The 16,461-nt window shown below is 28.3% G+C and overlaps 2 protein-coding genes across 2 annotated transcripts; both read left to right on the top strand.

Moving 5' to 3' along the window:
- Positions 1-8,791: 8,791 nt before the first annotated feature.
- On the top strand, positions 8,792-11,230 carry LOC126554022 (uncharacterized). The gene is made up of 5 exons (XM_050209140.1): positions 8,792-8,813; positions 9,104-9,199; positions 9,298-9,381; positions 9,944-10,263; positions 10,517-11,230. Exons 1-5 carry the CDS (start codon positions 8,792-8,794, stop codon positions 11,228-11,230), a joined length of 1,236 nt encoding a protein of 411 aa, XP_050065097.1.
- A 3,692-nt stretch (positions 11,231-14,922) lies between these two features.
- LOC126554021 (uncharacterized) lies at positions 14,923-15,684 on the top strand. Its single transcript, XM_050209139.1, has one exon. The coding sequence runs from the start codon at positions 14,923-14,925 to the stop codon at positions 15,682-15,684; it is 762 nt and encodes a 253-aa protein (XP_050065096.1).
- The last annotated feature ends 777 nt before the right edge of the window (positions 15,685-16,461 follow it).

Here is a 16,461-nt window from a genome sequence, read left to right as displayed (position 1 = left end):
TAATATTTTAAAACTTTTTTGTAATATTCTTCAAACAATGAGCAAATATTAATATTTTCATAAAAATATTATAATGACATTTTACAAATGTAAATTTGCTGACTGGGTATAAGACCGCAGCAAAAACATTCATCAATATCTTCTAGTTTCATCATCTAATTGATTGGTTTTTCTTTTAATTGGAATTAAATTTACCATGCTGCACACATATGATTTTTTTTCACTCCAGGAGGTGGCCTGAGAAACTTTTTCTCTTTCATAAATTGATGAAAAAATGTCTTACTCAATGGCAATAAATTATCACTAATAGATTTATTTTTATAAGCATTGTATATTTCTTGTGTATTTTTAAAAGGTCCCTCTAAATACAATCTGCTTGTTTGCTTGCGACAATAATGTGATGGCATTTTTGGTTAACTGTTGAACCAATCACTTATATATTTTTGCCTCGTTTCTAATGAGGATCTATTTATCGAATGAGATGTAGTACCGGTATTACCTGTATTCTCTAAATTATTTTTCCTTCGCAATCCATTAGAGTATGTATTTTTGATCCAGTTTTGTACCATGTTATCTTTTACACTCGGAGTCCCCAAAAACATTTTCTTGCACACTGGTAATTTTTCGGTTTCATTTGATTTTAAATAGTACTCAAAAGTGTGAGATCTTCTAGTTTCATCATCTAATTGATTGGTTTTTCTTTTAATTGGAATTAAATTTACCATGCTGCACACATATGATTTTTTTTCACTCCAGGAGGTGGCCCAAAAGTGATTGAAAATTTCTAATCTCTGATGCTCAGTAAATTTATTACAGAATCTGTTTTTAGCTTTAATACAGAAAGTTGAATTGCAAGTATTATCTAATGCTCTGCTGGGTGTCTTTACATTACGTTCGACAACATTATCTTTTCTATGATATCCTATATAGGATTTACCACTCATTCTTAAAATTTGTATTTTCTCTCTCTTCCATTCTCCTTTATTAGCTTTTACAGAACGCATTTTAACCACTTTTTCTACCTGTTGTTCAATATTAGAAATATTTTTCTCATCTAGATTGTCAGTGTCAATGATGTTATCAAATTCATAATTTTCAGACTGATTGACTGTATATTCTTCTGATATCTGAGTACCAGAAATATAAAAAAATGAATATTAATAAAAAATATAATAGAGTAAAATATGTAAAAGTATTTAGGTACCTCTGAATTAACTAGTGAAGTCTCAATGTTATTAGAAATTAAATCTGAAGAATACATAATATTATCATCAGTGCTATTAAATACACTGTGGACATCTTGAGACTGATTGACTGTATATTTTTCTGATATCTGAGTACCAGAAATATAAAAAAATGAATAATAATAAAAAATATAATAGAGTAAAATATGTAAAAGTATTTAGGTACCTCTGGAATAACCACTGAATTATTAACATCATTAGAAATTAAATTTGTAGATAATATATTATTATCTGCACTATGGTCAACTCCTTGAAACTTGTTGACAGTAATAGGACTTTTAGAATATTTGGTATCATTATAATTATATTCAAATGTGGCTGTATCAATAATTTCATTAAAACTCAATTGATATTTTGGTACATTATTTGGATTGCAATCTTTATTGGACTTTGATTTTTTATTGGCAAGCTCAATAATATTTTTAATGCGACTTTTAGACGACATTATACCTACAAGAAATAATAATATATAATATAAACTTCATATTTAAGAGTATCTGTTCGATGCTGTGATATAAAGTATTATGCATTATATTAATTATTAAAATTTATAAAATATTATTGACAGTTTTATGATAAATTGTACAATATTATAATATTAAAAAAATTTCTTGTTGTAATATCATGTAAGTACATATAAATTAATTATTTATTTACTGCAAATACACGTATATGTATACTATAGTTTAAATCGTTCAAAATTAAAGAAAGTTAGGTTAAATAAGTGTTTTACGACAATACATTATATCTTTATTATCCATATATTAGTTATTTATCAAAAAATTGTACTTACCTAATGTTCTTCGAGTATAAAATATGAATAACGCGATACTCTCCACGAAGCAACAAATTAGTATGTTAAGTGTGTCAGATACATGATATTACTGCACATCTTATGATACGGGATATCACTCTTTTTAATTTTGGAGGGAAAGTAATGATTTTATGGTTATCGTGCATATGAACAAAAGAAAGCGCAAGGAGATTATACATAATAACATATCCTAACCTCGATTTGTCTAAAAATGTAGTTACGTTCTATTACGGTTTACCTAACGATCTGCGATGCGCATCTATTGGTATCGGGATTTGACGTGTAGTCTGTGGTAAAAATCTATGATGTTATCGCGAACCACACTGGTTGATTTCAGTTTACAAACATAGAGTAATCCATGGCTAAATATAAATATATATATTTAGCCATGGAGTAATCTATTTTGGGTTCTATGGCTCCGTGGTAGACCATTGAATAATATCGATATTCGTAAATGTCTTTATTATATTATGATAAAGTATACATGTTTTTGTCGAACGCGACTACTAACGAATTATTGCTTGAAAGTCGATTGGTACCTACATAATTACATATTATAAAGAATTCAATTTGTAAACTATTTAATAAGGTATATGTTAATTTAGAATTGTGATTTTAATATCAAAAAGTTTTTCATTGAAATATTGACAATGAAAAAACAAAAAACCATATCTAATTATTTCAAAAATAATACACCAAGTACAAGTAAGTAAAAATATTAAATATTTTTATCTTCATAAACAGCTTGAACAAGGGGGTAAACCACAGGTTAAATTTTTGTACACTGGACTTCCAAAAAAAATATAATTCCTAAACTTCCGTGTAATTCCATGTAATTCCACGTAATTTTATGTAATTCCTTAGACTTTCATAAAATTAATAGTTATTCTTTGGACCTTCTAGTAATTCATAAGACTGCTACGATTTCTTAGACTTATGTGTAGCTTACAAACCATAAATAAACAGGAATTATATAAATTATACCTATAACAATATAACATTACTAAATATTAATAATTTGTGATGGAAGATAATGACAGGTAATGACTAGAAAACTTTAAAATAATAATTCAACAAAAACAATATCTGACAAAAATTTAAGTTCAAACAATATAATTATACAACCTACATATTATATTATCTCTTTAACACATTGGTTTAAATTATAAAAATTGTCATACTTTTTATAATCATAATAGGTTTTCCTTACATATCCCTTACAAAAGTTAAAAACTTCCTTAACTTTAAGTTTAGAAATACAATATTTTAATAAATGAAAATATGCTTACAATTTTGATTTAAAATTAAAATAATTAATAAAATATTTAAGAGACTAGTAAATAGGTACTTATTTACATAAAATTGTACCTATAATAATAATAATAATTATTATTATTATTATTATTATTATTTAAGTAACAATATTTTAACAAAAATAAAACAATACATAAATGTTTATTAACATCACTGTAATTACTTTTATAAGGTTTTACTTAGGCGGTTTTATCATTGATTTTTAATGGCTTTAAATATTTGGACAATTTTGTTTCTATCAAATCGAAAATGGTCCAATACCATTTAAATGTAAAGGACCATAAAAAAATTATTGTTTTTTAATAAATGAGATTTCATCAGTTCTATGCCAAACAAATGTATCAAGATCGGATTTTAAAAATTTTATCTTGCATACATCATTTTCAATGTTTAATAATCTACCAATGTACCAATTAATATCATATCTTATGGCATAATAATTTTCAATTTTTAACTGGATTTGTGTATCTTTATCATCGTCATTGCTGTCATCAGATTGATATGGGCTTATTGGTGGAGTTGATTCAGATTGGATATCACTTTCTTTAGAACTTTCTTCGTTGACTTCAATATCTGATTGAGTTGATTGTTTTTTTGGTTACATTTTATTTTATTTAGTTGTTGAGTATCTTGGTCACAACGAGAGTTAATAAAACGAAGCAAACGATCACTGCTAACTCTTGCCCTGTGTTGTCCAAGTAACCAGATTAGTGACGATTTTTTTATGACCATGGAATTGTTATTATTTAATAAAACTTGAACATAAGAAGATTTAACAGGAACTTTTTTTGGCATTAATTCATCATCTAGAAATTGATCACTAAAATCTTTTAGATCTAAAGATAATCCACAGTTAATTGCTTTTGATGTATCACACATGTCTACATTGGATTCAGATGTCTCATTCTCATTATTTGTAATATTATCATCAATAATAATTCCATCAACTGTATTTTCAACTTCATTTGAATTTAAGAAGCATTTTGATTTAATTTTTCCTTTTAGTATTGGAATTTGCATTGATATATCTGTTTGAATGCTCATACCAAGACTATGAGCCATATTTTTAGCATCTGTTAAACTCTTTTTTACAATGTTTACAATTGTAGTATTTTCTAGACCACTGAAGTTCGAAGAATTTAGATTATTATTTTGTTTTTGTCTTGTAAATTTTATGCCAGTATCAGATGATTCAAGTTCAGTTTTGATAGTAGTTATAGCTTCTATACGTTTAAGTCTATTAATAATATCTTTCATTGAAAAATTAACTATAGTAGAGTATGTTGAAGTTAGGGATCTTGTAGTTCTGAAAAATTTTTCGCATGTTTGGCTACTAAAATTCCATATTGTAAATAATTCTGCTTTCAAATTTTTATCATCTCGAAACCGAATGACTAAATGAATAAGAGAATGTGCATTTATTTCAATGCAACTGTAACAATTTGTTGAAATAAAGTTTTCACCCAAGGTATATTTAGAGTTATTTTGAATCCAAACTTTCCAAATTCTTAAAAAAAATACACTATACCACATTTTATAAATTCTCTCTTCAATTTTTAAATTTTTGTCTAAGTATGCACTTAAAATATAGTTCATAATTGTTAGAAATGTTATTGTCGCAGATGTGTCAGGAATATTTGGTAACAACTCCAAAACTTTGGTTGAACACATCTTTTCTGCTGATCTAAAGCTCATTTTATCTTCTGGTTTGAGATCGGTCATAGTCAATAAATGCTTGTCCTTAGAATATTGTTTTGTTAGTGAAATTAGATGGGAAACTGATGCAAATTTACTTCCCATGGGAAGAATAATAGATGGTTTTAAAAATCTTGTGCACAGTTTTGTTCCAATATGAACCGTGTCTTGAACATACGTTTCATTAACTGTATTTTCATCTGGAGGTTTACCAATTGCAAACCAAGACCAATCTAATTCTGATTTATCATCATTGGTACAAGGATTTATACTATCATCTATTCTATTTATATTATTATTAGGTTCTGTTGTGGATATGTTGCTAAAACCAGATACCTGCATGGCTTTTAATAGTCGAGGATCTCCATCTGAAGAAAACCCTAAAATGTCAATTTCTTCTTTTGCTGCTAAAGATTTCATAACTTCCCATCGCTTCATGACATCTTCATAACTAAACCGACTATCTGTTCCATAAATTGATAAACAAAATGATGGAGCAGAATCATCAATAGATTGGGCCATTACGACATATGCATAATTTGCTCGGACTCCAGAATTAAAATGATTTGCAATTGATTTAGCTGATGAAGCAATATAAGTATCTGTTTGAGGACATCCATTTTTCAAAGGAAGTACAAATCCAACTAATTTGTTTGAATGTTCTTCGTACTCAATTTTTCCTGTAATTCGTGTACCATCTTCACTTATCCAAACTTGGAGAGGTAAATTTCTCTGAATTAAAAATAATCTCAGTTCTTTAAATCTAAATGTACCTTCTACAATTTTATCTTGGGTTTGATCCATGTATCTAAAAATTGTTGTTATAGAAGGTAAAACATTTTTCATATTATAATAAAGTGTTTCATACAACAATCTTCCACCAATTATAAATAAGTATATTGAAAACTTTTTTAGTTTTTCATCGAATCTATTATGGTATTAAGATTTTTTATAAGAAACACCCTTAGAAACACTTTGATTTTTTAGAGCTGATTCATATAGACATTTTAGTAATCCATTTGTATCAAAAATAGTAGGCACATTTTGCTTTGCCGATAAGTTTTCAAGAATATAAGTGTCATTTTCTAGCAATAATGTTCTCAGATTTTCATTTTCATTAAGTAATTTTTGAACTTCATCAATAATAGGAAAAAAATTTGTTATAACTAGTTGTTTCTGTTTATCTGTGATTAAACTTCTTTCTCTTTGTCGCTTTGAACGTGAACTTCTTTGATATTTTGCTGATTTCCATTTTGATGAAAGTGATTCAGTTGATGTCGAAGGCAATTGATTAGCTGAGCAGGTGTTATTTGCCTCAATAATAACCCTGCATTCATCAAAATCCTGATCATTGTCATCTAATAGCTTTTCTGCTGAAAAATGTCTTGAGGAACAATTAGACTCAGTATTTGTATTTTCGTGTTCGTTTGATTTCATTCTACAATTAGTTGATTCAATAAAATGATCTAACGTTCCATTCTTCAGTCCTAGTTTTTTGGAATCTTTCAATTTGTTTTCATTTTTTGATTTATGCGTTCTTATGTGTTTATAATAATTAGAATACACCCACTTTTTATTTGGATTTCCTGTGGTACTTAACTTATGTATATACACTGGTAGATTACATAAAAAACAGTAAACCTTTGCTTTGAGGTTGTTTATACGTTGTGTATTTTCCATTGTATTGTCTGTATCCTGATGATGGTCATCTAATTGTATGGAAATCTCAATATCTTCATTATTATACATATCTGATACATTATTTAGAATCCAATTCTTGATTTTTTTAACTACAAATTGTTTTTCTTCATTTAAATCAATATTGACTGTTTCTATACATAGCTTTTTAGAGTTTGGTTCAACACACTCTCCTGAAGGTTCTGATTCAATGACTGAAGTTGATGCACTGCTTCTTTGTGATGACTTTGCCATTAACTTTTTTGTTTTTTTAAATATATTAACAGATTTATCTTGTTTTAACTGATCACTATAAAAACTAGATACACACAAAATTTGTTTTTTTAATCCTGTCAAGATTTTGAATTTATCAATATTATTTTTAAATATCCCATAGTACTGAGGGTATTCGGTTTTTTCAATAAGATCTGGAAGTAATTCTCTAGCAAATGTTTCAATCTCTAGTATGTCAGTTTCTTCCAACTTAGAAAGTATATATTTATTGTTGAATCCGTTGAAAATTAAGATTTTTTTTAGCCCTCCAGGTAATTTTATGTTCAAAGATTGTTCAGCCTCTTCAAAAGGATCAAAATTGTCAGAATTTTCTGTTTTGTTTGAATCAATGCTATTTTCAGTTATATCAAGGGTTATATCCTCCATACTTAAAATATAAATCCATAAACTATACCATATTTATTTAGTTAGATTCTAAATTCTGAAAAAAAAAAAAAAAAACAACATTATAATTTAGTAACTTTTGCATATAGGTAATTAGCCTTGTAATTACCTATATTATTTTAAAATGGGGAATAACATTTAAATAGTAGGTAGGTACCTAATATATTTTAATTCAACAAATTTAAAAGGTATCAAAATATTCCTGGTAAAGAACTTAATTATTATAATTATTTTATTTTTTTTACCAAGTAAATTAGAAATTAAAATGAAAAAAAGGATGAAAAACAAGGTGAAAAACTAATTTAAACTATCATAATATGCTTTAAAAATTACTTAAATATTGTTTATTTAATAAAAAAATTATAACACTTATTTAAATTTACATAACAATTATTAACCCTTGATTAAATTTTCAATTTTTTTATATATATTTGACTTAATTAATATAGTTGAGTATATTATACTAGTAAAATAAATATATTGTGGTTAAAAAACATACTCATTTTTTAATTAGGTAGGTACAAGGTACCTCCTCTTGTACATCCTATTAGTACAATTAATATATCTACTTAAAAGTTAATACCATATTTTAACTAAAACGGTATTATAAAGGTATTATAGGTTGTATAAAGAAATTTTATTTTGGCGTTGTTTTAATAAAATTAATAACATATTTTTTTCTATAGGTACCTACCTACATTTATTTTTTTTAAACAATTTGTTCTTTTATTAGTACTAAAAGCATACATTTTAAATGCATAATAATATTAATAATTGACAACACATAATTAAATGCAATTGTTTATAATTTACATTCTAAGAACTTTTGAGCCTTAGCACTTAGTCCTTAGATATAATGTAATTTTAATTATAACTTTTAATAAATAATAATAAGTAATTATTAGGTACTTACCTTTTAATTGTATATGATGCAAGCAATAAAATCAGGAAACAGAAAATATTGTTTTAGTAAAACTAATACATGTATTGTAACAGATTTTAAACAATTGTATACTTCATTATACTCATCTATGTAATAGATTGTATTGTAAAAATAATAAAAAAAAAAAAAATACACAAAAATATCTGCAAAAAATATTAAACACCATTGCCCGCCCATGTAATCTTAGTTCATGCCATAGAGTAATACAATAGTATTACTCTATGGTTCATACTTTATACTAGTTGTATCAAATAACATGGAGGCTTTTTTCTTCTTTTTTTAATACGTTCTATTGTCATACCACTATAGCACATGTACATAAATTAATACGTTCAAATATTAAATTTAAGATTTATATGCAACTCCCAAGACTTCCAAAAAATTCCTCATAATTCCTAAGACTTCCTTATAATTCCTGGGACTTCCATGCAATTCCTAGAACTTTTTTGTAATTCTTGGGACTTTTTTGTAATCCCCAGGACTTCCTTGTAATTTCCAGAACTTCCATGTAATTCCATAGAATTCTTTGTAATTCCTACATTTTTGTACACCTAATTCCTAACAGTGGTTTACCCCTTGCTTGAACTTATTAAATACATTTATTTGATATTTTGTTTTTTTACATAAAAAATATAAATACCTAACCATATACAACACTACATCAGTTTATTTAATTTAAATAATAGTACACTGTAAAATTATTGAATTTGTAAGTAATTGTCTGTATAAATCAATTAGGTACACAATCAGATACACATACATTGTTGGAGGAATGTGAGGTAGACAATCCTTTACCTTATTCTAGTGTTTCATCTATTACAACGGATTCAACTGGTAATTGATATTGTTTACTATTAATAATAATATAGTAAATATAGGTACATATAAAATATAAGTCCAAATAAATAAATTTTCATGGTATTTATTTTAAGAAAATTCCAACTCTGATGAACCTGAACTGTCCGAATCTAACTTCCAGTCATTATTACCATGTAATATGGAAACAGTATCTACTGGTATGAATAAATTTTCTTTGATTTTTTTTTTTGTAGTGCGATATCATTTGTGATTAACTATAACTACAACTTGTGTTTTCCAATTACTTTTTTTTAAGTGTTAAATGTATTGTGTTAGTTGTTTTTATTAATTTGTATTGTTGTTCTAAATATTATATGTAACTAACTTAGGTATTGTTTTGTATTCAACCTATATGTTACTGTATTAGTATTGTACTAATTAGTGATTAACTCTGTCCTCTGTGTTCTGAAATCGGTTAACTCTAACCATAACCTAAGGACTTAATTGTCAGAAAAAAAATTGAAAATGTATGTTAATAAAGTAAGTAATATTTAATATAAACTTTAAAACATTGTCTATAACTATATAATTAGTTTTTTTTTTTTTTTTAATTAAAAATAATAATAATCTATAGAGAAAGATTAATATACTAACTAATTAATAACCATATTAATTCCTTTATAGTATTGAAGGTCTGAATAATTCAATAAATTCAAAGTATTTAGTTTAATTTCTTTTCACAAAACTATTTTCATATAAAATTGATCATTTTTGTAACAGATTCAATTAATGAGGATTTTACCGGACTGCATCCTGATGATCCTAAACGCTCTTTGCCTACAAATCGTTTAGAATTGAAAGATCGGATTTTGAGAGGTCCTTTTCAACCTGTGTTGACAATGTTCCCAAGGAGCATAATCAGTGGTGTTCAACGTAGTTTCAATAAAAATTGGTATGAACAATTTACATGGCTTGAGTATAGTCCAAAAAATAATTGTGCATTTTGTTTTCCTTGTCGAATATTTAAAAATTCTCCCGGAATCAATGTTGGGCAATCAGATACTACATTTTCACAAAATGGTTTTAGTAATTGGAAAATGGCTAGTCAAAAGTTTAAGTTACAACAAACTTCTAAATCACATTTAAACAGTGTTACATCAATGATAAATTAATTATTAAATTCCAAGTCAATAGATTTGCTTTTAATTGAGGAAAACAAAAAGTTGCTTAATGAAAGGGAAAACAAATTAACAACCGATGTATAATGCATAGACTCATAGATTTAACATTGTGCCTTGGTATTGGGGGAAAACCATTTCGTGGACACAATGAAAAAGAAGGTGTTGCCCATAGAGGGATTTTTTGGATTTAGTCAGACTTTTAACAAAATACGATCCTATTTTAAATGAACATTTTGATTCTGGACCCCGTAATGCATTATATCATAGCAACCGCATACAGAATGATATAATTGCATCAATAAACACAGTGTTAAAAAATAAATTGAAGTCTGTTATAAAAAATCAACAAATTTCTATAATTGCTGATGAAACCTCCGACATTGGTCACCACGAGCAACTGTCAATTGTGGTACGGTATTATGACAGTATTAAAAACTGTCCAGTAGAACAGTTTGTGTGCATGAAGAGGCTATTATCTACTGATGCACAAAGTATATTTAATACATTATATGAAGTCATTGAACAGTATGACATTCAATGGAAATCAGTTTCATCGGTTTGTTTCGATGGTGCTGCTGCAATGTCAGGTAGTTTTAATGGAGTGCAGGCCAAATTTAAAGAAAAAAATGATAAAACAGTTTCTGTGCATTGTTACGGACACTGCCTCAATCTGGTTTTAGTTGATTCATTAGGAAGACAAAATAGAGTAACATTCGATTTTTTTGGCTCCATACAATTAATTTACAACTTTATAGAAAGTAGTTGTACAAGACATGCAACACTTGAAAAAGTAGCTACTAACTCTGCAAATATAAAACTGAAAACATTAAAATCTGTATCAAATACACGTTGGGCTTGCCGTGCTGAGGCTGTTTCTGCTGTATAATCAGACAATGGACCTATATTGATTGCAATACAAGAAATTGGTGATGCTAAGAAACAACCAGATGTTAGAGCAAAATCACTTGGATTAATTCATCAGATGAAAACTTTTGATTTTATATTTGCTCAACAGATGTTACACCCAATCTTGACTCTTATTTTAATGGTAAGTATGGCTTTACAAAGTTCAAATTTGGATCTTATAACCGCAGTTTCTCTCATAAAGTCATTAAAATTATCTCTAGAGTCTCTGAGAAATGACGAAGATTCATTTACAAATATTTATAATAAAACTCTAGAAATGTGTGAAAAGAATAACATTTCCATTCCTGATGTGAAAAAAAGACGAGTGTCTTCTAAAATCGATTGTAATGAAACACAGTATATTATATCAACAAAAAAAGATGAAATGAGAATAAATGTGTATTTTACCACATTAGATGTAATGATTTCAAGTATAAGTAAGCGCTTCAAACAAGAAACATTAGATTTAATTAAAAGTGTTGGTAGTATGTTTAAATTAGAAACTAACAATGAAGATACAAAAATAATTACTTCAGCTTTTAATTTGGATTTTCATGGGTTAGAATCAGAAATTATTTTGCTAAAAAAATTGGAAAATATACCTAAAGGAATAGACCAAAAAGCATGTGAAGAATGGATACAATGGTTTACAAATTATAATTCTGATAGAACAGCCATATTTAATAATTTTTTCAAAGCTATTAAATCATTTGTTGTTATACCAGTTAGCTGTAGTTTGCTCATGTGAACGTTCCTTCTCAAAGCTTAGTATGCTAAAATCAAAACTGCGAAGCACAATGGGACAAGATCGGTTAGATGGACTTTTTTGTTTCATCGAACAAGATATGGCTTATAATATAGATGTAGATGAAGTAATTGAATATTTCAAAATCAACACACCAGCCAAAAGGCGTATGGAGTTATAATAAACACATATTTAATATGTTTATACTTAATTATATAAAATAGTGTTGTTAAATTTTTACTTATTAACTAATTTAGGTATATTACATTATATTATTACAATATTACTTATAAAATAATTTTTTATTATGGAAAATGCAGTTAAATAAAGTTATAATATTTAAATTTTTTTTGTTCATGTTAAATTAACATTTAACATGTGTATCATGTATGACTACCCTGCCACAGTAATGTCTGCGCACACGGAACCTGACAAGAAAAACTAAGGTCTAGATTAAGGGGGACAGAGAAACCGCGTATGACGTATGTAAATGAATCTAAAATAGGTTTTCAATATAAAAATATTTAAATGTTAAATATTTATACTTTTTAGTCAATTTATAAGTATAAGCTAAATAGTCCAATTTTTTCGCACTTTTTACACTATGTGATAAATGCTAAAGAAATATTCATAAATATAACAACCCTACATGAAACTGACCTATTTAAAAGAACGCTAGAGGGATTCAGAACTTCATAAAAAAATTTAATAAAAAATATCCAAATAATATATATATAAGTATAATATACCCCCACCTAATGTATTACAATCAATTTTATATACAGCCCCTATTTATTTATTGTATTATTGGTATTACCTTAGTTATTTCAAGAATGTAAAAATTATGTAATATATTGTAGCCAATGGCTCTATAGTCTACGAGGCATTTGTTTTCAAATAAAAAAAAAAAAAGACGCTACACCCGCATATGTTGTATCCGTCTTACAAAATGTAAAACTTTGCGAAAACTGTTTTGGGCGGCAAAGAACTACTAATGCCGTAATCCAAGCTAGCAACCAAATTTCACACTATAAAGTGGAGAATATTTATTGTTCGCCGTTGTTTTTAATTTTTCGATATCACAAATACGAAAAAAAATTTGAATTGTTCAAGAATTAATTTGTATTGTTATTATTTTATTTTATTTTTTTAATTAATTTAATTTGCTTAAGAATAATATACGCTTTTCGAAAATGTCGAGTAAAATAATTATTTTACGTATATATTACATTTTATTGATTAATTTAGTTTAACAAATTTTAATTATACATATTTGTGCAATGTATTTAGCTGAATTAACAGTGCTCATATGTTAAAATAATTCATACCAATTTAAAGTCTGATAGACTAACTAAAGGTATTTAAAAAATATATTATAATACGTACATATTTTATGCACAACGGAAAAAAATATCAAAATTTCACCATTTATTTGGATGTATTTATAAATGTCTCCAGTATTTGAATAAATTTGAATTCTAATTTTGGTTATTTTTATAATTTTATCAATTTTTTTTTAAATTTCACAACAATATTATTATATTATTTATCATTATGTATTTTAATATTTTCAAAATTGTTTATAGTTTAATGAAAATTTATTATATTATTTCTTGGAAATTTTCACAACTTAACATATAATGTATGATATTACTAGTATTTTTAACAGGATTGTTTTATATATTTGATTGATTATTCAAGTATTTTAAATTTTCTTTTTATAGCTCTATACTAAATAAAAAAAATATTTTTTTAATCGACAAATATAAAAAATACACTGCAAATAAACACAGTACCTAATAAAAAATATGTAAATATAAAAAAATATATAAAATGGAAAAATCATATTATTTTTCTTTAAAACCGATCAATCCACTCTAATTCTAAGTCTAAGGGACCATGGCATCAACTGATGGAAGGGCTTACATGAAGTTGCCCCTCCCCATAAGTATTTTAGTTTTTACAGGCCTCACGAAGGATTGCAATTTTTTTCCCGAGACATGCAATTAGTTGCATAAAAATTGCAAAATTTTGATACCGGTTTGAAGTCCGTGGGGTCATGTGGGGGGGGGGCAACTTCCTAGCATTTAGAAGATAGTTAGTACTGAGCATCGGCGTAACACGCTTATGACAGTTTATTTTATGAAATAATTGTTTTTTTACTTAAACAATAAATTGTTTTACTTTATGTTCTAATAATACGTGTGAAGTGTTCAATTATTACCTATCTTTCTCAACTCAACATCTCAAGACTGACTACAAACGTGCTACGTCGTTTAAATAATTAATTGTAATTGTGTTCAACGTGTCCTGCGAGGCGATCACTACACAAATTTGGTGTCACGTGTGCGGTCACTTATATCGAATGAAATAAAAATTGATTTTTCAATACATAAGTAATTCGAGACCCACCGACGAACCACGTTCAAAGCCAGTCAAGGGATCACGCCAAAGTGTGACAACAATTTAGTTCCAACAGAGCAATCCAGCCAAAACGGTCAGTTCAAGGGGCAGTAGTCCACGGAACACAGCACAAGCCAGCAGAGCTTGTCCAGTAGCTGCAGTCCACGGATAAGGAAATTTCCAAACAGAATCAAGGGATTCAAGGACGCATCGAGTTCAACATCCGACAGAATGAACAATAATTTGTAAGTTATTAATATTAAAATATATTATGTCAAATCTGTCCGGTTTAAAAAAGTAGTAATTAAAGTAAGTGATTACGAGAAGTCAGGCAGCTAAAGACAAAGTTGTGGAGGAAACTGACGAGGTAGAAGAAACTGACGAGGATTCAGGTTTAACCGAAACAATAGATTCAGTGAATAACGATAGTACAATAGACGATAGGTACTAATCTAAACGGAACGCTTAACTTAATTGATTTAAATCAAACTATAAGGGATATCACGATAGAAAATTTCTATACAATGGCGAATCAATTAGACTTTGTAACAGCTTTAAGATTCATTCCCGGGTTTGCAGGAGGTAGTGAAACAGATTTAGCGTCTTTTATTTCTAGATGCGAATTCGTTTTTACTAAAGTACCCGATGTTATGAAAGCAGATATTTTGGAAGCGGTACTTACGGGGCTCAAGGGCAAGGCTTTTGACGAGATTAGGTACCGGGACATTGAAACATGGGAAGAGCTGAAAAGTCACCTCAAGACTATATTTAGTAAATCGCATTCGCTAAGTCACTTACGTTCGCAACTAAATTCTATGAAATTAAGTCCGGGGGAGTCAGTAAAAGGGTTCGCGCAGCGCGTAGAGAAAGCGTATCATGAATTAACGCAAGCGATGACAAGAGGTAAAAATCCGACGGAAGCTAAAATTCACCCGCAATCTATACCAGAACACGCATTAAGTGTTTTTATAGGTGCCGTTCCGAGTTCTATTGAATTAATATTACTAGCGCGTAACGTCGACGGTTTCGAAGAGGCCGTACTATTTGCAATAGAACAAGAGGCACTTTTGTTTAAAACTCCGACGCAGACAAATAGATTTAACGTTAATAAAAGTGATTTTCGTAATAATACACGCAGTAATTATAAAGGGAATTTTAAAAAACCCAGTGAGCGGGCTAATATCGATAAAAGTGCAATTAAATGTTTCCGATGCGATCGCATGGGTCATTACGCTAACGAGTGTAGGACGCCAGAGCAAAATATTATAAAAAAAACCCGAGGTTAAACGGGAATACACGGGCCAGGTAAAATTTTGCAAATATTGCAAGTTAAAAAATCACTATATCAGTGAATGCCGTAGATTAAAAGAGCGCAGAAATACCGAAGGGGAGCCGTCGGGAAGTTCGGGAAACTCGAGCGCGATATCACATACAATCGGAGAAATAAAAAATAATGTAAGAATAATTACACCGATTAACGCGGAACATATTGTATGTAGATCGGTGGACTTTATACCTAGCGAAGGTAAATTTTTAATAGATAGCGGCGCGGACATGAATATAATTAAATTATCGATTTTAAAAGAACATTTGGTCGTAAATGAACTAGAAAAACGACACATAAAAGGAATAAGTGCTGCCACTATTCTTACTATAGGTGCCGTGTGCGTTGAAGTATTTATAAAAGACAAAAGTTTCAATATGAAATTTGATTCAGTACATGATAATTTTCCTATACCAGAAGCAGGTATATTAGGCATATCATTTCTAAGAAGTAAGTAGTATAAATATGGGGCGTCTGGCTCCATTTTTCAGCGGAGATGAAAAAAGTTTGAGGGGGTATGGTCCCCTTGCAGTGTAAGAAATTCCGGCTGTAAAATGGAGCCAGACGCCCCATGGTTTTTCTAACCATTTATTAGTATAAATATGGGGCGTCTGGCTCCATTTTTCAGCGGAGATGAAAAAAGGTTGAGGGGATATTGTCCCCTTGCAGTGTAAGAAATTCCTGCTGTAAAATGGAGTCAGACGCCCCACGTTGTTTCAGGGAAACCATGAGGCGTTTG

This window comes from Aphis gossypii, unplaced genomic scaffold (genome assembly GCF_020184175.1).
Source record: "Aphis gossypii isolate Hap1 unplaced genomic scaffold, ASM2018417v2 Contig00402, whole genome shotgun sequence".
NCBI classification, from domain to species: Eukaryota; Metazoa; Arthropoda; class Insecta; order Hemiptera; family Aphididae; genus Aphis; species Aphis gossypii.
The sequence above is the reverse complement of the archived record's forward strand: the minus strand, read 5'-3'. Positions and strand labels throughout refer to the sequence as shown.